Source organism: Rhinolophus sinicus, linkage group LG13, assembly GCF_036562045.2.
Source record: "Rhinolophus sinicus isolate RSC01 linkage group LG13, ASM3656204v1, whole genome shotgun sequence".
Taxonomy (NCBI): domain Eukaryota; kingdom Metazoa; phylum Chordata; class Mammalia; order Chiroptera; family Rhinolophidae; genus Rhinolophus; species Rhinolophus sinicus.
In genome coordinates, this window is record NC_133762.1 from 11,703,521 (window position 1) to 11,729,130 (window position 25,610).

The window sequence follows — 25,610 nt, forward strand, 5'->3', positions numbered from 1 at the left end:
CGCCACTGCATTCATTTAAGGGCACTTTTTAAAAAAGATGTCAGATATTTGCGATACATCCTTTGTAACTGCGTCCTTAGACTTATAAAAAATATGATCAAGCAAAAGACTTAAAGGTATGCAATACCGGCATTTTGACTGTGGCTAGCCGCATCGCCAACTGCTAGCCTTTCTGTTACTGCGCCCCAAGAGCAACTAGTCGGGGACTGAGCTTGTTCTGTATCCCAGTGTCCAGCCCATAGTAGGAACTTAATACTTATGAGTAAAGCATTGCAAAAGGATAAGTGAAAAAAAAAAAAAAAATACTGCCGAAGTAGCAAACCTGAGTTTAAAAACCTTTCTTGAGCCGGCCTGGTGGCTCAGGCGGTTGGAGCTCCGGGCAGCTAACTCCGAAGGCTGCCCGTTCCATTCCCACATGGGCCAGTGGGCTCTCAACCACAAGGTTGCCAGTTCAATTCCTCGAGTCCCACAAGGGATGGTGGGCTGCGCCCCCTGCAACTAGCAACGGCAACTGGACCTGGAGCTGAGCTGCGCCCTCCACAACTAAGACTGAAAGGACAACAACCGGACTTGGAAAAAAGTCCTGGAAGTACACACTGTTCCCCAATAAAGTCCTGTTCCCCTTCCCCAATTAAAAAAAAAATATTCAACACTCATTAGGTATTAAAAAAAACACAAAAAACCTTTCTTTAGTGCCCATTACGTAGATGTCAGCTAGGGGTTATTATTTAAATTTTGCAACTGTGGGCGTGTACTCTGTCATTCTGCCTTTGGAGGCACGTAATTTATAGGCGCCCACATCCCGACCCAGGGAGCGGGGTGCATTGTTAATAGGGAACACATATGGGAGCGCGACACGGGCGAGAGGCCACGCTCCGTTTCGGTCTCTTTAAAATTTCCCGCTGGCTTGGTCGACTGGAAACACAAACCACGCCCCTGTAGGGATTCCCTCCCCTTCTGCCGCGCGCCTACCCGCAGACAGCCAGGTTCCCCCAGAGAACCAATCAGAAGATAGTTTAGGCGGGCACTGCCGTTCAGCGAACCAATAGGCGGGCAGCCAGAGCGGGGCTTGCCCGGACATGTGGGCAGTGCAGGCTACCCGGACGCCACGTGCGGGCGGGAGGACTCGTGCCCCGGAGGTCTCGTGCACGAGCTTCAGGTGATCGCGGGGACCCTTGTGGGGACAGCAGAGTCGAGCGGGCTGGCGCGGCGTGTCCCCTCCCGCGGCGTCCCGCGTGTGTCTGCACCCCCGGCCTGTGGCGGGGACGCCCAGACCCGGCCGACCAGCTCGCCTGGTCCGCTGGTGTGCAGGCCGGGCCCAGGGCGCTGCCCGCCCCACGTCCCCGCCCTGCTCGGGGGTCTCGGACCTAAGGGGACGTGGATGGGCCATGGGCCTCGGCCTGGCGGGCGGCGGCGGAACCGCCGCAGCTACTGAGTGACCAATGCCCGCGTCCCTCCCGGGGAGCGGTCAGGCCGCCATGCGTCACTCCCGGGAGGGCGGCGGCGGCTGGGGTGGGGGCCCGTGCGGGGCTCCCTCGGACTTCCTTGTCCCGCGAACTTTTTAGTAGCCCGGGGGATCTTCAGCCATCGCGGTTTTCCCAAATTCGGGCGATAGTTAGTATCATGGCTTGGGGGTGGGGTCGCGCGCTCTCTAAAATGCAGATTCTCGGGCCCCCTGCCCCCAAGTGGACCTTCAGGTGTGGGGGTAGGTCCGAAAATCGGCGTTTTAAACCGACCTCTTCATTGTTTCTGGTAACGAACTGCTTTGGGGAAGCCCCTAACGCAGTTCAACTCTCTAGTAAACGCTTGTTTTATGGGGAGGAGACTGGCCACCTCGTCCAGTTGATCTGGTTCTTTGGTGCCCGAGCAGGGCCTAGAACTGCCCACTGATCAGCCAGCAGCGTGGTGGCCCTGATGCCATTGGCGATTGTACTTTTGTGAGGCCATCGTTCTGAGGTCTGCTGCTGGGACCCTTCCCTTAGGCCAGGGCCCCCGCCAGGAAGGCCTGGTGGCTGCTGATCCCCCAAAACACAGGTTTCGGGCTGGAGCGAGATTTGTGTTTGTCCTTACTGTAACAGTTGTGTTATTTGAGTGAAACTTCTCCCTAGACTGACTGACAGCTCATCTGGGGGCCCAGGATGAGGGAAGAGTACCCTTGATACGTAATTGTTGGTTTTGACATGTCAGCAAGATCCCGGCGAGGAGAAGGGCACTTCCCTCATCTCTTGAAACACAAGGCCACTGAGACCTTTTCTCAGGGAGCCTATTTCTGGCTTCTGTGAAACCCTGCCAGGCGGGTCCGGGAGGCCACTGACCCTAGTCCCTGCCTCAGCTGACCTGCTTGGCCCTCAGCCCTCTCAGAGAAGGGAGAGCGCCCTCCTCCCCCACAGAGGTCAGTCTCCCGCTTCTCGGGCCTTGTCCCCACTGCGGGGCTGAGGCAAACAGAGTGAGGTTCTGTATTTGTTGGCTAACGTATGACTTGGCAATATGACGATGAAGTAGATTATAATGAAGGCCCTTCTCCGGGAAGGGATGAGCAAGCAGAGGGAGGATGAGTCAGGATGGGTCACTGCCTCACCTCGGCCCACACATCAGCACATGGCACTTGACCTCCCCTCTCCCTCCCATGTCTCTTCATCTTTGCTGCGATGGCTCAGATTCTGATCCTGCCACCCTCTCTCTAACACTCTCTAGGGAGATTGGTGGTTCCCAGTTAATCTCTGGATTAAGCCCAAACTTTTACTGCTCTCCAGGAATAATTCTTTCTCACTGCCCACCTTTCTCACTCCTGACTCCTTGCTTTTCAGTTAATTGCTGCACCAGGCTCCTTGCCCTCCTGCTGTGATGTGCTTTCCCTCTGGACTTTGTGTCTGCATTTTCTCTGTCGGGGTGCCCTTCCCTTCCTGGGCTCTTGGCAGACCTTCTTGAAACCCTTTAAAGCTTTCAAGTGTCTCCTGCACTGCCAGGCCTTTCCTAACCTAGCCATCTGCCTGGTCCAGTACCTGGCCAGGTAAGTCAGGCACCTGCCCTTTCAGTCCATCGCTTCCATCCTTAGCACAACCGTGCAAGTTCCTGACTCCTCTCTCTCTGCCAAACCAGGAGTTCCCTGAGTTCAGTCACCACCAGCTCTGCAGTCCCCACACACAGTCTGACAGATAGCAGGGATTGGGGGCTCATATCAGCTTTGGTCTCTTGTTAATTGGGCAAGTTACTTAATATCTTTGCCCCCATTCTCTTACCTGTAATATGAGGATACTTTCTGTGGGTTGTTGGAAGGCTGAGTGAGTCTATGTAAAGTACTTACAGCGGCGGTTTGCATGTGGTTCTGACTGTACGAATGCAATTATGATTAAAGGAGGTCCTCCACTCTGTCCAGGAGCCTGAGACAAGTACAGGCCCAGCAGGAAAGCACTGCAGGAGGGAGGGAGGGTGGGCTGGCCTGGCCCACGCCTCATCCAGCCCTCGCTGCCCTGTGTGTTCTCTCTCCAGGGTGCTGGCCCATGGGAAGATTACCTCGCAGGACTCCCTTGCCCCGAGTGGTGAGCAGATTGGGATGGTCCCCCGGGAAGCCTCTGAGCCTGCCCAGAACCTGTGTCTTTTGCTGGCCAGCCCCCTTGCCAAGGATGTACTTCGGAGAAAGCACAAGAGGAAGAGCCGACAGCACGAGCGGTTCATGGCCCGGAAGGCTTTGCTGCAGGAGCAGGGGCTACTGAGCACGCCCGCAGAGCCGGGGCCCTCCCCACCGCCCATGTCGTTAGAGGCACCGCCAGGCACTGAGGCTGCCAGCCGTGGGAGGCAGCGTCCACGGGCCGAAACCGGAAGTGCCCCATGCAGCAGAAAGCCCACCCCCAGGGAATCCACTGGGCCCCTGCCCAGCAAGTGTGTGGCTATCGACTGCGAGATGGTGGGCACGGGTCCTCGCGGGCGGGTGAGTGAGCTGGCCCGCTGCTCGGTGGTGAGTTACCACGGCGACGTCCTCTACGACAAGTACGTGCGACCTGAGATGCCCGTCGTGGACTACCGTACGCGCTGGAGCGGCATCACTCGGCAGCACATGCGCAAAGCCATCCCCTTCCAGGTGGCCCAGAAAGAGGTGAGGGCAGGCTGGGGACCCATTGGGGTTAGTGTGATGGCGTGCGAAGAGCAGCCCTGGGTTTGTGCCACCACTGCCACTGGCAGCGAGAGACCTTGGCAAAGTTACTTAACTCCTCCCAACAGTGGGTTCCTTCTCACAGACGGGTGAGTACACATCCTGACCTACCTGCACGTAAGCATGGCCGGGTGTCATACGTGATCGTGTTTGTGGAAAGACGGTGCCAACGGCGGGGTATGACACAGCGTGCATTTTACATTTTCTTTTCTGTTATAAAATATAACACATCGGTGTGAAATTTGTAAGGCCCACAGTGCTATCCCCTTCAGGTGTTGATGTTTTGGTGTATTTCCTTAGGTTAATTCTTCAGCGCTTTGAAAACAAATTCATTAGCAGGGCCACACTAATGTGCCAGAAATTCCCAGCCATGCTTGAGCAGAAGAAACACTGAAAGCTTTATTAACAATCTTGGGTCTTTGTCCCCCGATCCCTCTGATCCCGTTGGTGTCTAGGCGCCCAGGGGGGCTCTGATGTGTGCATCCCTAAAAATCTCACACTGTGCAAACTTCTGCTATAAAAACTTTAGAGCTTATGGGGAAAATGGGGTTAGGGACACAACACAAAAAAACATCATCAGTGACACCGCGAAAATGAAAAGATGGAAACCTAATAACAATGGTAACACAATTTTGCACGTGTTAAGTGGTTAAGAAATACGTAAATATACCAACAAGGATGGCACTTTACCTTGAAAAAGACCTGGAGTTTCCTTGCGGAGGTAGATGTCAGGACTTGCGATCCCTGGAGTGGTCCAAGGACTGTTACCTGAAATCAGAAAGTGGGGAGGCCAGGTGTGGGTGGCTGAATTGAGCTCGCTGGAAGGTTTCTGAGGGCTGTGCGTTTTGTGCGTTCACTTAGCGTTTGTCAAGGGCGAAATCATGTGTTATTCTCAAATTATGTTCTAATATATCAAACATGTTGGAACATTTTGCCTTTTCCAAATGAACGTTATAGCAGAACTACTTCACCTTTCTGTGTGATTCCTGGGGTTAGGTAAATTTGGGGAACTACTAGAATGCTACTAAATTTGGGGAACTACTAGTGTCTTGTGTCTTCCTTTTCCACGTACGATACAGCCTAAGCATTTCTCTCACAAGATTTGCAGCTTGTTTATCAAGCAGGCTGATCAGAAATAGAAACAACAGGAAGGAAGGCGTGTGGTGAACCCTTAGCTCCTTGGTCTGACTTCAGCCTGGTTGATGGTGACCCCAAGAGAAGAAGCACTTGTCTGCCCAGACTCTGAGCCAGTGTGCAGCACGCTCGATCCTTTCCCACCAAATGGCTGGTTGGGGGGAGTGGGGTCTCACTAGAGTGGTGGCACGGCCCTCCCACTAAAGTAAATGCTCCCTATCCACCCGCTGTGAAAGCTGAGTTGAGCGATAAACATACGTTGCCAGCAGAGGCAGACTGTGGGAGGCCAGCAGCTGGTGATAAGGAGAGCCAAGCCCAGCAACGGGGGCTGGTGGGTTTGCAGGCCCGTGGACGTGGCCTCGCTGGGGCCTAAGGAGGGTGGAAGACAGAGAAGAGAGGTACACATCAGACAGATGGTCAGGGCTGAGCAAGGCAGCAAGCTTAGAGGCTGAGAAGTAGGGTCCTGCATAGCAGAGGTGCAGAAACAATCCTGAAGATGGACTGTGTGGGGGGCCGTGTCTGGGGTGTCTCCAGGGCCAGGCACCGCTCAGCGGACTACACCCAGTGACCGGCCTGTGTGCTGAGTTTCCATTGAGTATCGTCAGTGAAGTCAAACGCGGTCCCTGCGTGTTTACAGTGAGCTGACCGTAGTGGGTGGATGGACCAGGCCAGAGCTAACTGTGTGCTTAGAAAGTGCAATGAGTCCCCTGCAGGAGAAAACGTGTGGATGGGGGTCCTGGGGTGGCCTCCTGACCTGTGAGCTGGGACCTGCCATGAGAGGAGATGGAGGAAGAGGTGGGTGGGACGGGAGGGCTGCTGAGGTCTTGAGGCTGCGAGAAGAGGCTGGTATGGAGTATGGGGACTCCCCCCCCCCAGTCTCTGCTCACAGCCGCCGTGGCCGTTGCTGGCAGCAGCCCTGTTTTACAGGCTCTGCCTGTGCTTCCCTTAAGTAGCCGGTAGAAGGGTCTGGATTCCACCTTGGGCGGGGTGGTTGGCTGGAGCTCGCGGTCTCCCCGCTCCGCGTGCCTCCCTCCAGAGGGATCTGTGTACCCCCGGACCCCGCCGCACCAGCCCGCCTGTGGGGCCTTCCTGACTCCCGTCTTTGCTCACAGATCCTCAAGCTCCTGAAGGGCAAGGTGGTGGTGGGGCACGCCCTGCACAATGACTTCCGGGCTCTCAAGTACGTCCACCCTCGGAGCCAGACCCGGGACACCACTTCCGTCCCCAACCTCCTCAGCCAGCCCGGCCTCCATACCCGGGCGCGGGTCTCTCTCAAGGAGCTGGCCCTGCAGCTGCTGCACAAGAGGATCCAGGTGTGTGAGCCGCGGACGGGCCGTGGGTCGTGGGCTGTGGGTCGTGGGCCGTGCCTGCGACCCCTTGTCATTCCTCCCAACCCAGTCCAGTCCAGGTCTTGGGGACCTTGATCAAGCAGGGGTCTCCCGCGTGTACATGCCGCCCTGGGTTTCTCTGCAGCGTCCTTTGTCCCCAGTGGGTACACTGTCCCGGGTGATCTCTCCAGGATGTCCCCCGTGTGCTCCCAGGCTCTCAGGGCCAGCAGGGAATGCCTGCTCTTTCTGTGTTTCACAGTCACGGTTCCGTCTGCTCCTCCAGCCTTTGTTTTACAGTTGAGGAAAGGGCTTAGGGCAGCTCCGTGGCTTGTGCTGCGGCTGAGATTCCACCGCCTTTCTGTCTGACAAAAGCCCACGCCCTTCTCCCGGTACCAAGCCACGCACCCTTCCTCTGAGAGTTCATGTTCTTGGGCCTGTACACACAGCTGGCGTGACGGGCGTCTTGCCAGGCCTGACAGGGCTCTCGTCCACAGGTGGGCCGGCACGGGCACTCGTCCGTGGAAGACGCCATGACGGCCATGGAGCTCTACCGGCTGGTGGAGGTGAAATGGGAACAGCGGGAGGCCGGCAGCTTCTGGACGCGCCCGGAGGACAGAGAGCCTGACAGCAGCACGGACATGGCGCAGTATATGGAGGACCAATACTGGCCTGAGGACCTGGCCCAGGGTAGCAGCGGAGCAACAGGGCAGACGCAGGACAGGAGGGCGTGAGGGAGGAGAGGGTGTGTCACCTGGGCAGGGCAGGCTGCAGCCCGCTTCCCCCAGGGTCCGAGGAGTTGGGATCATCGTCCTCTTTCCAGGGCTGTTGTCGGACCCCCACCCCCACCCCTGGGGTTTTGCTAGTGGCACTTTACAGATGCCACAAAAATGTCAGGTGGGCTACCTATTAGGACCCCCACAGGAGTAGGGTTTGCGCCAACAGACTGTCCCAGGCTGTCACTTCCCCACCCCCAAGCAGCAGTATCTAAAGGGATAAGACCTCCCTGGGAAGGGTGGGGTGCGGCTGTTAAGCTCCCTTAACTCCTGTTTTCTTTACCACCTACCTCTTCCTCCAGAGCCATTGTCACGTTCAGAATAAACATGCCCTGAATCTTTAGAGTTAATATCTTCCCTTTTCTCCTGGCTACCTGAGGGGCTGGGCTAGGGTCCCATGGAATGCTTGGCTCCAGGAACACCGGCCACTATCCCAGGAGCAGGGAAAGGGGATAAGATTTGGGTGGAGACTGGCATAGTTATTTTGACCCCAATCTGGCATTTCTCTTGCCCACGCAGCACTAGGCTCCCCTAAGCAGAGCCTGAGAAACAAGACAGCAGTTTGCATTCTGGGACCTGTATTAAGAGCAAGGCGACCAGTCTGCGCTTCTGGTGGGGCTGAGGCTTGGGCAGTCGTGCAGTGTCCTGGCCCGCAGGCTGGTGCCCCCTCCGGCACTTTGAGAATCACTATGGTGGTTGTGTATTTTCCAAATTTCTAAAAGGATTCTGTTGTTATTTCATCCCCACCCCTCTTTTCTTGTTTCCTAAGGGGCGGTTTTGGGGGTATTGGGGTAACCAAGAGCTCAGGCCATATGGACGTTTGAGCCCCATCATTGCTTCTCAGTTCATAACTTTGAGACCTGAGGCAAGTAGGTGACTTTACTCTTGAGCCTGTTCCCTCACCTGGTAAATGGGGACAATGACATAACCTACCTCATAGGGTTGTCGGGAGGACGATATGCTAGCAGCCTGTACAGTGCCTGACACAGTGATCGCTGGGCCCTGGGAGCCGCTGCTTTTCTTGAAGGATTCGTTTCAGCCTCTTCAGGGGGACCCCTGAACACGCCCCTCTGGTCGTGGGGCTTTGGACCACGCAGACTGTCTTTGCTTGCCTCTTCCAGCAGGTGGGGCATTGGGCCTGGGTAAGGACGAGGCACGGAGGTCGAGGCTTCTCCCCATTCTTCAGGGACACACGATTCATGTGCATTCTGGGCCCCTCTGCGGTGAGCAGGAGGTGACAGTGAATTTTTTCATGTCCATCTTAGAAAATCAGCAGGGCCAGGAAGGGAGAGACCCCACTGAAAGCACACTCCTTCCAGCTCGGGGCCATAGATTGTTCTGTCACCAGTCTGTCCCCTTCTGCAGAGTAGGGAGCTGGCTGAGTCATGGACGACTGCTGGCCCGGCTCCAGGACTTTGTTCTGGATTCTTTAGAAATCTGCAGCTGACTCCAAACTCACAGCTGAGCAGTAGCTGTGATTCTTTTGCCTGTGGGTTGAAGGAAGATGGAGCTGTTACTCATATTCCAGAAATGTACTGGGTTTTAAATCAGCATTGTTATAAGACTGTTCTGGAATAAAACTCAATTGGAAAAGTGAACCTTTTCTGCAAATCCCCAAGCTAGCGTGGGAGGGTGGCTTGGTGGGGGGATTGGGGTGCTGGGATGCATTCTTGCCGGGTACTTTGGCCTTTGAGGTAGGTGGCTTTCAAGATGACGCTTTGGGAGGTGGCGAGAAAATATTAGCTACAGAATTTACATAGTTTATTTTTAACATTTTGTAACTGCCCTGTTATAGAGCACACATTTATTTAACTTGTTTTTCCCTAAAGCTATGCACATGTTTTTTATCTTAAATTTTTTTTTAATTGTAAAATACACAACATAAATTTCTCATCTTAACCATTTTTAACTGTAGAGTTCAGTAGGGTTAAGTACATTCACATTGCTCTCCAGAGCTTTTTCATCTTGTAAAACTGAAACTACACTCATTAAACAATAACTCCCCATTCCCTCCTCCCTTTAGCCCCTGGTGACCACAATTCTACTTCCTGTTTCTGTGAATTTGACTAGATACCTCTTATAAGTGGAATCCTACAATATTTGTCTTCTTGTGACTGGCTTATTTCACTTAGCATAACGTCCTCCAAGTTCATCCATGCTGTAGTATGTTTCAGAGTTTCCGTTTTAAGCCCGAATAACACTCATTTGGGTGTATATGCCACATGTTGTTTATTCGTCCCTTGGACACTAGGATAGCTTCCCCTTCTTGGCTATTGTGAATAATGCTGGTATGAACATGGGTGTGCAAATATTTCTTTTGGACCCTGCTTTCAATTCTTTTGGGGAAGTCCCCCCTTATTCCACAGTTTCATTCACCCACTTTCAACGGCAGTCCAAAAATATTAAATAGGAAATTCCAGAAATAATTCATAAGTTTTAAATTACACACCATTCTGAATAATGTGATGAAATCTCACGCTGTCTTGCTCCATCCTACCCGGCACCTCCACCCTGTCTTATGTTCCCCACCCCATTAGTCAAGTGGTCAGCTGTCTCAATTATTAGATCAACTCACGTTATACAGTACTTATGATCAAATAACCCTGATTTTACTTAACAGTGACCCCAAATCGCATGCCAAAGGGAAGCCATAAAGTGCTTCCTTTAAGTGAAATGGTAAAAGTTCTGAACCTAATAGGGAAAGAAAAAAAAATGTACGGTGAGGTTGCTAAGCTCTATGGTAAGAATGAATCCATCCAATCTTCCAAATTGTGAAGAAGGAAAAAGAAATCCATGTTAGTTTTGCTGTCACACCTCAAACTAAGTTACAGCCAGTGCGTGATAAGTGGTAGTGAAGATGGAAAAGGCATTAAATTTGTGGCTGGAAGACATGAAAAGAAAATGTGTTTCCACTGACGGCAATGTGCTGTGCCAGAAAACATTGAGACGAGGATTTCAGCAATGGACCCCCTGACACAAGTGACACCGGGCCTTTTACTGCAAGTAAGGGGTGGTTACAGAGATTCAGGAATAGGTTTGGACGGAAAAATGTAAAGATTACTGGAGATGCTGCGTCTGCCGAGGTGGAAGTGGACTAGGGCTCAGTCGTATCCACGGTTTCAGGCACCCACTGGGGGTCTTAGAACGTGTCCCCCAGAATAAGTGTGTCGGGGGCAACTACTGGATACCCAGAAGTAGAATTCCTGTATCATGGTAATTCTGTTTAATTTTTTTTTGAGGAACTGCTCTACCGTTTCCCATAGTGGCTGCACCAGTTTACATTCCCACCAGCACCCAAACAGGGCTCCAACTTCTTCACATCCTCATCGACACTAGATATTTTGGGGTGCGGGGGTGGGGTGGGTTGGTTGGCATCCTAATGGGTGTGAGGAGGTATCTCATTGTGGGTTTGATTTGCATTTCCCTATTGATTAGTGAGATTGAGCGTCTGTACATGCTTATTGGTACACATTTTCTAACTTTTCTATGTGTTTTTAAAATGTATTCCATTAGCGCAATTCGACATAGCATTACGTTGAACCACATGAAATTGCTGATATTTGACTGTTTCAGATAGTTCCACCTGCCGTACATAATTTAGAAATTCACATACACGTTTTAGTAGTACGTGCCCAGCCGAGGTGGGAAGACAGCTGAGCTAGAATTCAAAACCTGTCACTTCTACCTGAAGGCAGAGACCTAATCCTACCCCTCGCGCCCCAGGGCCCAGCACTCAGTGAATATGAATTAAGAAATGACCCAGTCATTCTGAAGGAGGCAGGGAGGACCCGTGATGGTTGGAGAGGAGTCACCATGTGAATACACAAAGGCCTTGAATTTAGGATGGGATTGGAAAGTCCCGTGGGACAGAGGAAAGGAGGGTCTTGGAAACTGCACAGGAAGTAGAGGTTAGGTTTTTTTTGACAACAGGAAATCACTAGGTTCTTGAGCAAAGAGCTTGTGACAAACAGTGCAAAAGATGAGGTTTTGGGAAACAACCTGTTCAAATTTGAAGGACAGTTGAGAAGGGCATGAAGATGGAGGTGGGAAGAAGACTGGGAGCCGTCTAGGAAAGTCACGAAGCAAAGGAGAAAAGCAGGGAAAGCTTAAAGCTGTAGATTTGGAGCCCAGCACAGAGCAGGCTCAGGGCCCCTGGGGACAAGAACTGGAGGGGAGGGTTATGTGCTGCCTGAGACCCAGGAAGCAAGTCGGGTGAAAGTGTGACCTAAGGTGGGGGGATGCTAATGTGTGTGGATCACCAGCTGTTCCTGCAGAGATGACAGAAACAGAAACCTCCAACTAGAGCTTTAGGGGGTTACTTTTTCAATGCACATTCACTTTACGTAAAGTAATGGATATTTAGCTTCATTTCCCCCTAAATCAGGGTAACAATCGTTGACGCCGTTGAGATACAGGAAGTCCCCAAAGAGTCTGAATTCAAGCAAAAGTTGCTCATTCAGGATAGGAACCGCAAAACAATCTCATACCTCACATTTGAACCAACTGAACAGCAAAGAGTAACGATGCCTCATCATTTAGACATAGTTCAGTGTCGGGTTTTATTTTTGAGGTCTGTTCAAGTTGGCTGTCCGGGGTGGACGTCTCTGGGTGAAAACACCATGGATCTCGGGAAATTCCTTTCCAAGCCTCAAATCTTTGTGACCACTGGGGACAATCAGATCCCACGTCTCCGTGCTTATTCTGAATGGATGTGGGGTAGGAGCCAAAATGGGGGGCTCTCGACTCATGGTTGAATCTCACCACAGTGTATGATGGACAATCTCCTCACGGGGAGCTGATTCTATGTTTGCCCCACTTGTAACTCATTTCATTTATTCACCAAATGTTGAGTGCTTCCTACGTGCCAGGCATTGTTCTAAGAGGGAGAGAGTAACTAACAGGAAATATGCCAGGCTGGTGGGGTGGTCCCTCCAGGCCTGCTTGTCCTTTCCCAGAGCCCACCGAGGACAGACAGATGGCTGTTTCTGAGGCGCCCTGAACCAATGGAGACTGTAAGGACCTCCTCACTCCTTCCTTGCCTTCCCAAGCTGGGATGGGTGGGGGGCTAGTGCCCCTCGCATCTCAGCTTTCTGCCCTTCCCAATGAATAGCCTCCATGTCCCAAGAGCCAGATCCTTTGCCCCATAAAAACCCTCAGAGTGTCAGATTGGTAGTGGCCCGGAAGCTGTGGGACATTCCCCAGGCTCCAATCCTGGGGATGTTTATTTTACAGGCGGAGGGTGAGAACGGAATGAGACATGTTGCAATCCACTCCCTCCACGTCAGCAGCGTCATCTGAGCAATGAGGTGGAGGACAGGGGTAAAGGGGGGACAGGCAAACATGTTGCCTGCCAGCTTTGTCAGTCCTGACTCAGGCCACCAAGTTTCCCCATCGGCCGGCCGTGCAAAGAGACGGAGCAACCAGCCCACGTGCCGGCTTCCTGCTCTGACTTCACTTGAAAACGAACATGAAACTGAAACAGGGTCAGGATTCCCGGCTTGAAGTCAGAGATGAGTCACTGCTCAGAGCAACTGCAGTAGCTGACAAGCAGCCCCAGAGAGGCAGGCGGGAGCCCCATGCATAGGAAGCAGACAGGTAAGGATGGGAGCCGGGATGGGGGGGTTCAATGCATGTCTCCAGGGTGGCGGGCCAGCGAAGGTGGCCTCCTGGTCCTGAGGCTGCCAGGCGCGACCAGAGTCCCTGGGACCGCCAAGCTGGGCGGGGTGACAAGAGGCCAACTTCCCTTTGCCAGGTGGCGTCTGCGATAAAGGGCAGGGCAAAGAGTACAGGTTGGCTGGGTGGTGGCTGAAGAGGCCTGGGGCCTCGGTTGGCCCTCGAGTGATGACCGTCCTACTACCTGCTCTCCAGCAGATCTGAGGGTCCCAGCGAAACATGGCAAGTAACATGGAGGTGGTGGCTATGGACTGTGAGATGGTGGGAGTGGGGCCCCACCAGGAGAGCGGCTTGGCTCGTTGCAGCCTTGTGGACATTAACGGAGACGTGCTCTACGACAAGTTCATCCGGCCGGAAGGGGAGATCACTAATTACAGAACCCGTGTCAGCGGCATCACACGTCAGCACATGGAGCAGGCCACCCCCTTCGCTGTGGCCAGGCTGGAGGTGAGTGAAGGACCATTTGCCAGCCAGGTCAAGGGGGGGCTGCAGACACCCCACACACACATAACACACTTCCCTGGTGCCTTCCCCAGGTGCCAGATCTGTCACCTGTGTCCCCAGCAATGTCAGATTCCCTGCCACCCCTGTGTGGGGAGCATCAGAGTGGGGAGACACCTGTTGGCATCTGTATCACATCCCTGAGAAGGCTTGCTATCATCAGGGCATCTGGTCCCCCTTGCTGGTCTTGCGATGGGGAAACGGAGTCCCATGTAATATCCCCTACACTGATTTGACGGATGGATTCCCCATTCTTTCCTCTACCCCAAGCTGCCCTGTGGGGGCGGGTCCTGGGCAGAAGCCGTTACTGGGCTGGGCCCTTGGCAGGGGTCCCTCCTGGTCCTTGAGAACCAACCAGAGGCCCCTGGGCTGAGGGGAGAGCTTGAGCCCAGACCTAATGCAGACCATCCATCAGTCGGAGGTCCCAAGATCCCGCTCCCCCCTGCCCGCCCGTCTTTCCTTTGAGGTGGTTGTGGTCTCTTCTCTAGTTTAACTTTCTGTTTCTCTGAATTAACCAAACAGAAAGCAAACTCAGCCCCTCTAAAGGTGGCCCTCAGATTAGTCACTTCTGAGAAGGTTCAGAAGGGCAAGCGAACTCATTGGTTTCTAGGCTGGTGGGGCATGGGGAAGTCCAAGAAGAACACAGAGAATCGGGATTCACCTCAACTCCCCAAACCGCATGTGTGCCAGTCTCCAGGTGCTAGAGATAAAGCCACAACCATAGGTATTATTTACTGAGCAGTGGCTGGATGCCCCGCTAGCACTCGCACAGCCTGCCAGGAGCGTTCCCAGGAGCTAACCCAGGTTTGAATCCCGGCTGGTTCCTTACCTGCTCAGTTACCTTGGGCAAGCTCCTCCACCTCTCTGTACCCAGTTTCTCAGTAGCAGTTTCACAGGATTATTGTGAGGACTGAGACGGCGCCTGGAGAGAGTGCCCATGGAAGTACTCAAAAGGTGTTAGCTACCATGATTGTTTGCCCTGCAATCCCATCTTACAGATGAGGAAAACTGAGGCTCGCCTGAACTAAGTGCATTGGTTGGCTATGGCCAGTAACAAAGGACTGCAAACTAGGGGGCTTAAACCACAGAGGTGTATTATCTCCTAGTTCTGGAGGCCAGAAGTTTCATCAAGGTGTCAGCAGGGTTGGTCCCTTCTGAGGGCTGAGGGAGAATCTGTTCCAGGCCTCTCCTAGCTTCTGGTGGCTGCTGCTGATTTTTGGTGTTCCTTGGCTTGTAGAAGTACCACTCCGATCTCTGCCTTCCCCTTCCCATGGCATTCTACCTGCGTGTGTGTCTCAATGTGCCAATGTCCCCTTTTTATAAAGACACTCATCATTTGGAGTACGGGCCTCCCTCGACTCCAATATGACCACGTCTTCACTAATTACATCTGCAAAGAGCCTATCTCCAAATAAGTCACGTTTTGAGGAACTAGGGCTTAGGATTTCGACAAATGAATTTTGTGGGCATGGGGGCGGGCGACACAATTCAGCCCGTGACACTAAGTACCTCGCCCAAGTTCAGATAACAGAATGGGGAAGGATTCCACCTCAGGCTCAAAACCTCTAGAGCTGTGCGCCCAATACGGTGTGGCTGGTCGGGCTGTAGTGGGCTGTCAGTGTGAAGTACACACTGGAACTGATTAGAGCTTTCATCAAATACCTCTCATTTTTGAATCGACTACATGTTGAAATGGTAATATTTTGGATATATTAGGTTAAATAAACCACATTAAGACTAATTAACCTATTCTTTTTAACGTTTACCATACGGCTATTCGATGATTGAAAATTACATGTGTGGCTCACGTGATATTTCTATTGGACAGCAGTGCACTAACGGATCCTGGGGTGCCCTGGGGAGGCGGCACAGGACCTCACGGTGGTTCTGGAAAGACTCCATGAGGCTGGTGGTATTTGCAAGGGGTGGGAGGAGTCTGTGTATGCAACTCAGTGGGCCACAGGGAGCCACTGACGATTCTTGAGCAAGAGCATGGCAGGATCAAAGCCAGTTTCAAGAAAACTAGAGTAGGGGGTGCTGTGAAGGAGAGATGGAAGTGAGGAAGAGATGACAGCGGGGAGGAGATTCACAACCCCTAGGAAGCAGCCACAAGGGCCTGAGACACCCGGGGCAGACCGATAACTAGAAAGCAGGAAATGTTAGGACGGAGGAGATCAAAGGAGAGTCACCAAGAAGGGGAAGCAGCAGAAAGAGGAAGTGGGTCTGTTCAGGTCCTGACGGGACACTGCGAGGAGCTGCCCATATTCAAACTCCCCCGAGCAGCCAGATGGATAGCGTGACCCCTCCTTTCTCCTCCTGCCCAGCCTTCCTCCCCATCATAATGGCAAAAAGGGCAGAAGAGCCTGGAACTAGGGGACAGGAGGCAGCAAAGAAACGCTTCTCCCATGCCCAGGCAATTCCCCGGACACCTTGGCACTGGCCTGGCTACAGGACACCTCGGTCCTTGTCCAGATGTGGTGTGCAAGTTTCTGTTTCTCAGTTGGAGGTTATGCCAGGCCCAGGGTTTCTCGTGTGTGGCATGGAGACCTGCCCAGAGTAGGCACTTAGCCACGTGGGGAGTGAGGCAGGAATCCAAAGACCAGGAGGATCTTTGGAACCACATCTGGGGGGGTCACACTTCCTGCTCTGTCCCTTCCTGGTCTGTGTGACCTTCGGCAGGTTATGGGCCCTCTCTGAGCCGGTTTCCTCACCAGTGAAAGGGGAGTATTGCTGCTTCTCCCTGCTCTTGTGCAGGTTGGGGACAGTGACACAGCCTGTAGCTCTAAGCTCAGTGCCTGGTTCATGGCTGATGGTCACTAATGTGCCCGTGGAGAGAGAAGGTGATCCGTCAGAGTCCCTTCTCGGACTCCATCTAGAATTGTGGTCTTAGACTCGGGCTCTCAGTTCTGCCTGCTGCTTACCCTGCTGCCGGAGAAAGTTCCCTGGGCCTGGTTCATACCACAGCCTCCCAGCCCCCCATTCAAATACGTCCCATGGCTCCCCACGGCCCAAGGTCCCCTTGGCCCATCATTCATAGCCTTCCAAGGCCCGACCTACCTACTTTTCCTGCCTTCTCTCACAGCTCAGCCGTCACCCACCTGTGCTTCAGCCAAACCCTTACTCTCCCTACCCCTAGAAATGCTACCACTGTGGAGAGCCCAGGCCAGAGGAGTCCTTTATAATGTCCCCACCCCACTGCCCCAAGAGGACCCCCCAGTGGGAGTCTCTCACCCTCCTTACTGTCACACAGGAGTCCTGGCACCTGCATGAACAAAGCTACCTCTGCCCTCAGCAGGCCTTTGCTGGGGAGATGCAGTCATACACGCACAGTACAGGGGGACGAGCATGCACACAGCCTTTGAACTGGACGTGGGTCCTATCCAGCTCTGCCCCCAGAGGCTGTGTCCTCCAGCTTGTGGCTAAACCTCTCTGTACCCTTCAGGAGGACCCTCTGCTCTGCTGGCGTGATGGCAGAAGCACAGCACCATGACCAGGTGCTGTTCTAAACATTTTCATGCATTTTCACGCACCACTGCCTTTGTCCCGACCACAAGGCGGGGAGGTAGTTCATGCGTATCATCACTCCATTTTACAGATGAGCAAACTGAGGCCCAGGGCTAAGCAAATAGCTGTCATTTGTTTTTAGGAACAAGGACACTGAAGCAGCATGATCTCACTCACCACCCGTAGTGTTTTAATCCCAAAGACAGAGACCAGGCTCAGGGGCCCCAAGATATGCTGGGGGCCTCCAAAGGGCAGAAGCCTCTCAGCCATTGATCAGACCCTGCAAGGCCAGGTGAGTCTAGGATGCACCAGGCCTTGATTTCATGCTGGTACCTTTCAAAGGCCACCCACCTACCTGTCTCTTCCTCCCATGGGAATGGTGAGTGGGTCCCGTCTGTGGAGAGCCCTCCACCATGGCAGTCAGGAGGGTTGGGGAGCCCCTGAGCCCCCAAGTTCACCCAGAAGCACTGCTGCCATGGGGCACTGAGACAATGAGCGGGCCCCCTCCACCCCTTCTCTCTTTTTTATTTTTTGTAATGTGGTTCCATTACTTTTATAATGTAAAGTAACTGCCTGTTATCTTCTGACACCTCTAGGTCTGATCCTCATCTAGAGCAATGGTTCTTCAAGTGGGGGGAGGGATTTTTGTCCCCCAAGGGACATTTAGCAACATCTGGAGACATTTCTGGCTGCCATAAGTGGGCAGGGGGCCTGTAGTGACATCAGGACAGCCACTCCGCCACCACACACACATCAAGGAAGTATCAGGCGTGCCAAGGCTGAGAAACTCTGGTCTATAGAGAGCCCACAGGTCAAACTGTCAGCACAAGAGGGAACCCATGAGGAGACTGAGGTCCAGAGAGGGGCAGCGACTTGCCTGAGGACACACAGCAATCTGGTATAAAACTTAGCGCTCAGATTCAGGGCTCTCACCTGGCAGGTTAGTGCTCTTCTTTCTTTTTTCCTTTTTCTAACAGTAATGTTTAATGACTTGCGTCTCACTTCTGTAATTTAATGCTCTTTTGATGTTAACCAAGTCTGGTGAATAGTATCGACCCCATAATGGAGACTGGGAAGGTAATTGCATGTTCAGTTTGCAAACAAGGAAACTGAATCCCATGAAGCATTGTGGCTTAGAGGGAGACACAGACAGAGGAAGCCACAGCAGCTTGTGAACAGGTTGCTATTCCATCTGTAAGCAGCGCAGCAGTCCTTGCCACGGTTGGAAAGCCTGACGGGGCTGCACCACTGGGCAGGTGTCTCTGGGGCTCAGCCAGATGCAGAAGGATGACCTCATCACCCAGGTCCCCCCAGGGTCAGCTGCCCTGTGGGAAGCAGGCACAAGCTGGGGGCAGGGGACAGGAGGACAGAGGGGGACCGGGGCCATTCCTGAACATGACAGTAAGAGACCTGGGCCTCCACAAGGACAGTATTTAGACTCCCTTACAGCCACCTTTCCTGGCAGCCAGGAATGAATGCATAGATACATCAACTAATGAAAGGATGGATGGATGAAGGCGTAATGGGAGCAGCAGGTTCTAAACTGGCTCAACAAGTTTTCAGCGCAGAGATTTCCAAACTCATCAGAGGCAGAGAATACCCTGGAACCCTAGTGAATGCCCCTCCCCTGGTGATTATGCTTCCATAGGTCTGGGGTAGGGCCCGGCCCTCTGGATTTTTAACAAGGGCCCCAAATGACTCTTTTGATCAGGCACATCTCGGAAATACTTACAACTAGAGGGAAACACAGTGCAAAGATTATACAGGCAGACCCCTGCACCTAGGCCTGTCACTTCCTGCTGTGTGACATGGGTACACACTGCTCTGTGGCCCCCTTTCCCTGTTGGTAAAACGGTAGGATGAGCCCCGCCTTCCAGGTTCTGTATTCCTGGTTCAAGAAACGTTCATTGAGTTCTGAGGTGGGCCCCGCGGTGCTCTCTGATCTGAAACTAATAACGCTAATGTAGTCTCTAGGTTACCAGGAGGAGCTGGTGGTAACAACTATAATAACAATAAGTAGGTTGGGTGATCCAGACAGCGTATCTCCGCTCTCAGTTCACCAGCTGTGTGACCTGGGCAAGTCCCTTCACCTCTCTGATCCCCAGCCCCTTCCTCTGTAAAACAGAACTGAGAATACTCTTGTTGATTCCTCATGAAGTGAGGAAAGTACCTGACCCAGTGCCAGCATGATGAAGGCAGATAGATAAATGTCCCTTGCCCTCTCCCGTCTCTAGTTCTTCCCAGGATTTTGAGAGTCTCCACCTGTTGCATTTGACACACCTGCCTCATGATGCTGAGTCAGGGCAGGTCCAGCAGCCAGCAAGTCACACAGTCTTGAGGTCCCGCCATCACCATGTCGCCTCCCCACCCCTCCTTGGGCTGGAGAGGTGCCCCCACCCCTCCCCAGCCCTGCCTCAGAAAGCCAGGGGAGCCCTGGCTGCCTCACCTCCAGGCCCTCATCTTACAACGGGGGAACTGAAGCCCAGAGTCAGTGTTTAACCTCCCTGAGGCCACACAGCAAGTCCCAGGGGCCTTTCCCTGCCCTTCCCGAGGACTCTGTCCTCAAGGGTTGTTGGCAACTCTCCACGAAACAGACCGCACTCCTCTTTTCCCTACTTCCTCTTCTTTTTCTGCGTCTCCACCCCCTCTTATTCCATTTGTCTCAGGAGGACTCTTGTGGTGCTGAATGTAGGCCCCCCCCCCATACAGACCCCTGGGCTCGGGAAGTGATGAGTATCCCAGGAATCCACCCCACGATGACTTGGCCCTCTTATGTCTGGGACCACAGCGGCTGTCTCTAGAATGGTAGATAGTTCCCTCGGGGCTGTGTGTGAGCTGGGGAAAACAGGCCACATTGTCCAGAAACATAAAGGATGTCAGCAAGAGAAGGCACGTGACCTCAGCCATGGGGACATACCCATCCCCCACCCCGTGTGCTTTCCCCTCCCTGCGTGCCAGCCGGTGCCCTTTCCTCCACTCACAGGATTCCCCCGGAGCCACTGCTCTGAGGTCATGTGCCCTCACCACTCAGGGGGACACCAGTGTGAGAAGCACTGGTGTCTCACGAACTGTCCCCAGTCCCTGTGCTAAGCACAGGCTCTGTCCAGAGGATGTCCCACAAAATCACAAGAATGGCAGGGCAGGCCGGTGACACTGCCTGTTGATGGATGGACAGGTTCTGCCTCCAGGGCTGTGACTGCGCACAAGTCACTTCACCTCACTGAGCCTCAGCTTTCTCTTCTGTAAAATGGTCATAATGACCCTTGGTGAGCATATCGAAGGCCCATAAAGTTACAGGAGGCCACTAGAAGCAGAAGCAGGACACGGAACGGTGTTAGCCATCCAGAAGGTTCCTCCCTGGTCCACAGAGACTACAGTCCTTGGCTGTGCACAGAGGAAGAGAGGCAGGCTGACCAAGAGCTGTCCAAAGGGGGGCCTGAGACAGTCATGAGCTGCCCCTGCAGCTTCCCCAAGTCTATTTCAGGCCCTTTGCCCCCCCAAGTCTAATGGCAGCCAAGGTAAAGAAAGGGGATTGGCCCGTGTGGCCAGAGGCAGGCTCTCTGTAAGGCCACCATGGGAGAGGAGGAGAGAATGGAGGGGGAACCAGGCTGGGGGCACTATCAGGGTTGCCCCCTGCAGCCTGGCCACTAGGCTGCCAGGCACAGAGCAGACTTGCCTGTTATTTCTGCAAAGCGCAGTGGTGACAAGCAGCGCTGGAACCCGCCCCTTGGGTTTAAAGGCTGGCTCTCCTATGGGCGGACTGTCCCCGTTAGCTAATGGTGCCAACCAGTCACCCTAAAACCTAGAGGGTCAAACAAATGTCCATATGTATTTCACTCACGCACCTGCATTTGTAAAATTCAGTTCAATCCGGACCCCCTTTCCCTCACATCTGTATTAGCTTTCTGTGGCTGCTGTACCATTATCATAAACTCGATGGTGTATAAAACCACGCTAGTTTACCATCAGACAGTTCTGTGGTTCAGAAGTCCGACATGGGTGTCCCTGGGCTGCAGTCACGGTGTGCACAGGGCTATATTCCTTCTGGACGCTCTGGGGTCAATCCATGTCCTCCCCGACCCTCATTGCAGACTCATGGCCCCCTCCTTCTTCAAGGCCAGCAGCCATGTGTCAATTCCTCGCGTTGCATCGCTCTGACCTCCACTTATCAGGACTCTCGTGTCATATGGGGCTACCTGGATAACCCAGAAAACCCCTATTTTAAGGTCAAAAGATTAGCAACCTAAGTAGTCCACCTGCAACTTTAATTTCCTGTTGCCATATAACCTGTTCACAAATTCTGGGTTTAGGGCCCGGGCACCTTTAGGAGGTTATTGTTCTGCCTGCCGCAGTAGGGTTGTTGAAAGGATTAAATGACATAATACGCGAAACATACTTAGGTGAATGTCTGGCATATGGGATACAGTCAGTAGGTGCTAGCCATTGTGGAAAGGAAAAGCTCGATTGTTTTTCCTTCCTCTGTAAGGAAAAAGCCCCGTTCTTCCCTCCTATGCCTTTCTTTCCTGTGTATCCCCTTTACTTTAGCAGACACTTCACTTCTGACACTTGTGGGCACCAATTGTATGTAGGACTTTCCCACACCAATGAGTAATTCTCAGACAGCAGCTGGGTGTCCTGCCATTCAGTTCAATCCTGACACTTTCTACCTGGAGATTAAGGGCTCAGCCCCACAAGACTGCCCCCTACACACACACACACACACACACACACACACACACACACACACACACACTTCAGACACCAGTCACAAGCCTAGGTGATGACCTGTCCTCCTGACCGATCTGCTATAGATCAGAGGTTCCAAAGCAGCCCTCTTCAGGGTTGATTAATTTGCTAGAGCAGCTCCCAGAACTCAGGGAAACACATTTGCCAGTTTATTAAAGGGACACGATAAAGGATACAGATGGAAGAGGCACGTAGGGCAGGTAGGTGGGACGCGGCGTGGAGCTTCCATGCCCTGTCTGGGGGCCCCTCTCCCAGAACCTCCACGTGTTCACTAACCCAGAAACTCTCCAAACCCTGTACTTTGGGGATTTTATGGAGGTTCCATCGCGTAGGCACGATCGGTCATTAGCTCTCTTTTCAGCCCTTCTCCCTTCTCACGGACGCAGGACTAAAAAGACCAAGCTTCCAGTTTTGGCTTGGTCTTTCCAGTGACCAGCGCCCATCGAGGAGCCCAACTGAGTCACCTCATTAGAACAAAAGACTCTCCTATCACCCCAGAAATTCCAAGGGTTTCAGGAGCTCTGAGTCAGGAACTGGGGGCAGAGACCGGTATCTATTTTTATACTATCTCACACATTGCTACTCCACATCGAAACCCCTGAAGGAATCGGGATGGGCATAAACTATTAAATGTGAAGAGGGACTTGGTCCCATGTTCTCATTTTGTGGATGATATGTTTGAAGCTCAGAGAGGGATGGTGATTTGCCCAAGGTCACACAGCAAGTCGAGGAGGGGCTGTTCCCTAGCAGCTCCATGACAACACCAAGTTGCCCCAGACCCACCCGAGGACCTGGGTGATGTGTGGGGTACATGTCTTCCTGGCCAGATCCTGCAGCTCCTGAAGGGCAAGCTGGTGGTGGGTCATGACCTGAAACACGACTTCAAAGCACTGAAAGAGAACATGAGTGGCTACAACATCTACGACACGGCTACCGACAGGCTGCTGTGGCATGAGGCCAACCTGTCCTACTGCAGGCGCGTCTCCCTCCGGGTGCTCAGCGAGCGTCTCCTTGGCTGGAGTATCCAGGTGAGGACCGCCCTCCCCTCCCAGGCTGGGAACCAAAAAGCCGGCCTCAGGAAAGCCCATCACGGCATCATTAGGAGGGTCTGCTCTGGGGGGCCTGGCCCTCCCCTCCAAGACTCTAACCCCACCCCCACCCCCGTCTCCCTGCTGCCCAAGTGGCTCCAGAGTCAATATTTGGACCCAAGGACGCACTGTGTCCCCCTAGTTCTGAGCGGCTGTGAGGGGGCAGTGTCTTCGTTGGGGTTTTCAGGTCAGCTGATATTTATTACACACCTATTCTGAGCCAGCCTAGACCAGATGCCGGGGACCCCAGGTGGACAAGGCCCTGAGCTTGCGGAACTCGTTTCCGGGGAGGTGGCTCCGAACTGGGTCCTCAGCACAGGCTGTGGGGAGTGTCTGATGGAGAGCGGGGCAGGTGTCCTGGGGGCAGGGATGAAGGATGGGTGGCAGGGCCAGATCTGAATGGAGTCCGACGGCTGAGTGTGAGTGGAGCCGGGCAGGAGAGGGTTGCGGGAGCGGACATGACGAGCCCCAGCTCCTTGGCTGGGGAGCAGGAAGCACACGGAGCAGGGGACGCGCCTGAGTTTGGGCCCCTCTGTTAGCCTTGAGGGGCCCGCACGGGCTTCACTGAGTAACACCTTCTCAACTGACTGGGCAAGGGGCACGTTAGAAACGCCTTGTGAACACATTGCTGGGTGCCCAGCAGGGCCGTTAGAGCTGCTTCCACCCTCTCTGTGTGCCAGCACACAGCGGTGCCCCATCCGTCATCGGATTGTAAGCGCCTTGAGGGCACAGCCCGGTTGTCAGGATGCTGGGTGTCGTGCCACGCCCGGGCCTCAGCGTCCTGGTCCCAGGGCTAACGGGGAAGCCAGGCCTGCTCTAGCCCCTGACCCACCTTGGGGCCCTGGAAGAGAGGGTGTGAGCCTGGAAGGGTGGGATCACAGCGGCCTCTCCAGGTCTCACTCTGTACCTGTGTCTGCAGAACAGCTGGTCTGGACACAGCTCAGTGGAAGACGCCAGAGCAGCGATGAGGCTGTACCAGATCTCCCGGCGACTTCGAGCCCGCTGACGGCTGCCCGCCTGGCGGTGTCAGCTCTGTTCGGCCCCTTCCCCAGGGACCAAAGGCGTTCATCTCCTCAGGACAGCAACTCCCTTGCTTTTGGAAAATGTATTTTTAGTAGTAAAATGGCTCTAAATTTTCTCTACTCCATCATCAGTCCTCTCCTTGTGTTTTCCGTTCTTCTCTCTGAGCTGGGTAATGGGGAACGGGACCCAGTCTGTGTGATGCTGAGAGGGCGACGCAGACTAAAGGCGTGATGGGGGGGGGGGGCACAAGTGTCAATTTCCTTAATATCTTGAATCCTGTGGGTCCAAGAAGAAGCTCCAGGAATCTAGGAAGCATATGACTTAATAAGGCCTGCCTCTGCCTCCCTTTTCCAGTTGCTTTTATGCGTGGAGCAGTGGCACTATTTATTGGGGGTGGCACCCAACTCAGCGGTCCATTCATCCTATCTCGATATTGGTGCCACAGCAATGGTGAGATTTGAAGCAAAGGTACAGAAGTGTGATGGGTGCCACCTCTGGCGACCTTCAGGGAGTCATTCCTCCTCTTATTTGTAAACTGAAGGAGCAGACCTAGTGGAGTCTAGAGTCAGAGGGAACTAGGTTAGAGTCCGACTTCTGCCACTGAATAGCTGTGTGATGTAGGACAAGTTACTTAAGCTCTCTGGGCCTCAGTTTCTGCATCTGTAAAACAGGGAATTCTAACAATTCATAGGATTCTCAGGAGATGTTGCATAAACAGACCCTATCACAGCACCTGTCACACCCACCAAATGTCAATAACAGGTGGTTAGTTTCTGGACCACCTGAGGGGCCAGGGGACCCCAGGGAGAGCAGCCTCCCTCTGCTGCGAGACCCTGCCCTCTAAGGGAGAGGGTAGTATGCAGGGAGAAGGGTCCAAACCAAGACGCTGACTGCTCATTAGCTACAGAGTTATTTTAACCCCTGCCTGGGTCCCACTTCAGCTCCACTAAACAGCAATCGCTGGGGTTTTAAGGACATTTGAACCACTCAGGTGCTTTTTGAGCAGCCCCAGTACCCAAGCAGTGTTGTCACACTTGGCCTTGCATCAACGTCTTGTGGAGGGAGCTGGTATGGAGCTCCAGAATCTGAATTCCTACCAAGTTCCCCGTCAATGCTAACACAGCTCGTAACCCAGGACCAGGATTTGAGGCGCACTGCCTAACTGAGGGCCACCAGGCTGGACTCCTGTTGCTGGTTCAGCCTCGCCCCCTGCGGTCTCCCTTCGCTGCCTGCCACTCAGACAGGACACAGATGAGACACTCGAGGTAAGGCTGAGCACACAGGGGTTCAAATCCAGGGCCGTCAAACCCCAAACTCGAGTGCTTTGCACTCCAACTGCTTTTCAGTGGCAGTCTCCCATTTGCACCCTGACCTCTGGGGACCTGGAGGACTCCCTCCCACATCCGGGAGGGTGGGGAGGTGTACTTTGAGCTTTCAGGGTTCTCTCTCCTGCCCTCTGCTGTTGTATGATTTTTATGAGCCTTCAAAGTGGCCGGGTGCGGCTGCCTTGTCTGGCTACGACTGGCCACGAGGTGGTGCCCCAGGCTCTCCAATTCCGAGAAGGTTCTTTCCGCGGCCTCAGGCTTCCTTGAAAGGAGAGATGAACTGGGATTCCCAAAGGAAAAGCATTCCCAGAGGAAATACAACCTGACTTCCTGCTTCTGGCTTTGCTGCTTAGATGCCCCAAAGG

At 53.5% G+C, this 25,610-nt stretch overlaps 3 protein-coding genes across 8 annotated transcripts in view; 2 read left to right on the top strand and 1 right to left on the bottom strand.

Annotated features, from left to right (window-relative positions):
• The window catches only part of DET1 (DET1 partner of COP1 E3 ubiquitin ligase), an 80,305-nt gene extending 75,445 nt beyond the window's left edge, over window positions 1–4,860 (bottom strand). Inside the window, exon 1 of the mRNA XM_074317471.1 lies at window positions 4,841–4,860. The gene's annotated coding sequence lies outside the window, so the exon portion shown is untranslated. The remainder of the gene's footprint in view (window positions 1–4,840) is intronic.
• On the top strand, window positions 1,057–7,728 carry AEN (apoptosis enhancing nuclease). Of its 3 annotated transcripts, none has more exons than XM_019726733.2 (4): window positions 1,057–1,159; window positions 3,490–4,093; window positions 6,397–6,597; window positions 7,107–7,728. In XM_019726733.2, the coding sequence occupies exons 1-4, from the start codon at window positions 1,080–1,082 to the stop codon at window positions 7,341–7,343; spliced, it is 1,122 nt and encodes a 373-aa protein (XP_019582292.2). In that variant the 5' UTR covers window positions 1,057–1,079; the 3' UTR covers window positions 7,344–7,728. The 3 variants fall into 3 exon arrangements, with proteins under 3 accessions (XP_019582292.2, XP_074173576.1, XP_019582293.2); XM_074317475.1 differs by having other exon boundaries at window positions 1,106–2,392; XM_019726734.2 differs by lacking the exon at window positions 1,057–1,159 and adding an exon at window positions 2,462–3,010.
• A 4,999-nt stretch (window positions 7,729–12,727) lies between these two features.
• On the top strand, window positions 12,728–24,044 carry ISG20 (interferon stimulated exonuclease gene 20). Of its 4 annotated transcripts, none has more exons than XM_074317518.1 (4): window positions 12,728–12,980; window positions 13,257–13,505; window positions 22,637–22,837; window positions 23,817–24,044. In XM_074317518.1, the coding sequence occupies exons 2-4, from the start codon at window positions 13,278–13,280 to the stop codon at window positions 23,901–23,903; spliced, it is 516 nt and encodes a 171-aa protein (XP_074173619.1). In that variant the 5' UTR covers window positions 12,728–12,980; window positions 13,257–13,277; the 3' UTR covers window positions 23,904–24,044. The 4 variants fall into 4 exon arrangements, with proteins under 4 accessions (XP_074173619.1, XP_019582294.1, XP_074173618.1 ...); XM_019726735.2 differs by having other exon boundaries at window positions 12,729–12,980; window positions 13,254–13,505; XM_074317517.1 differs by lacking the exon at window positions 12,728–12,980 and having other exon boundaries at window positions 13,151–13,505.
• The last annotated feature ends 1,566 nt before the right edge of the window (window positions 24,045–25,610 follow it).

Excerpts from the sequence above, each read along its gene's own strand:
- AEN (XM_019726733.2), top strand. The coding sequence starts at position 1,080 with ATGTGGGCAGTGCAGGCTACCCGGACGCCACGTGCGGGCGGGAGGACT. Across the intron at positions 1,160-3,489 it reads GTCTCGTGCACGAGCTTCAG|GGTGCTGGCCCATGGGAAGA; the intron begins GTGATCGCGGGG and ends TTCTCTCTCCAG. Across the intron at positions 6,598-7,106 it reads TGCTGCACAAGAGGATCCAG|GTGGGCCGGCACGGGCACTC; the intron begins GTGTGTGAGCCG and ends TCTCGTCCACAG.
- ISG20 (XM_074317518.1), top strand. The coding sequence starts at position 13,278 with ATGGCAAGTAACATGGAGGTGGTGGCTATGGACTGTGAGATGGTGGGA. Across the intron at positions 13,506-22,636 it reads TCGCTGTGGCCAGGCTGGAG|ATCCTGCAGCTCCTGAAGGG; the intron begins GTGAGTGAAGGA and ends CTTCCTGGCCAG. Across the intron at positions 22,838-23,816 it reads TCCTTGGCTGGAGTATCCAG|AACAGCTGGTCTGGACACAG; the intron begins GTGAGGACCGCC and ends CTGTGTCTGCAG.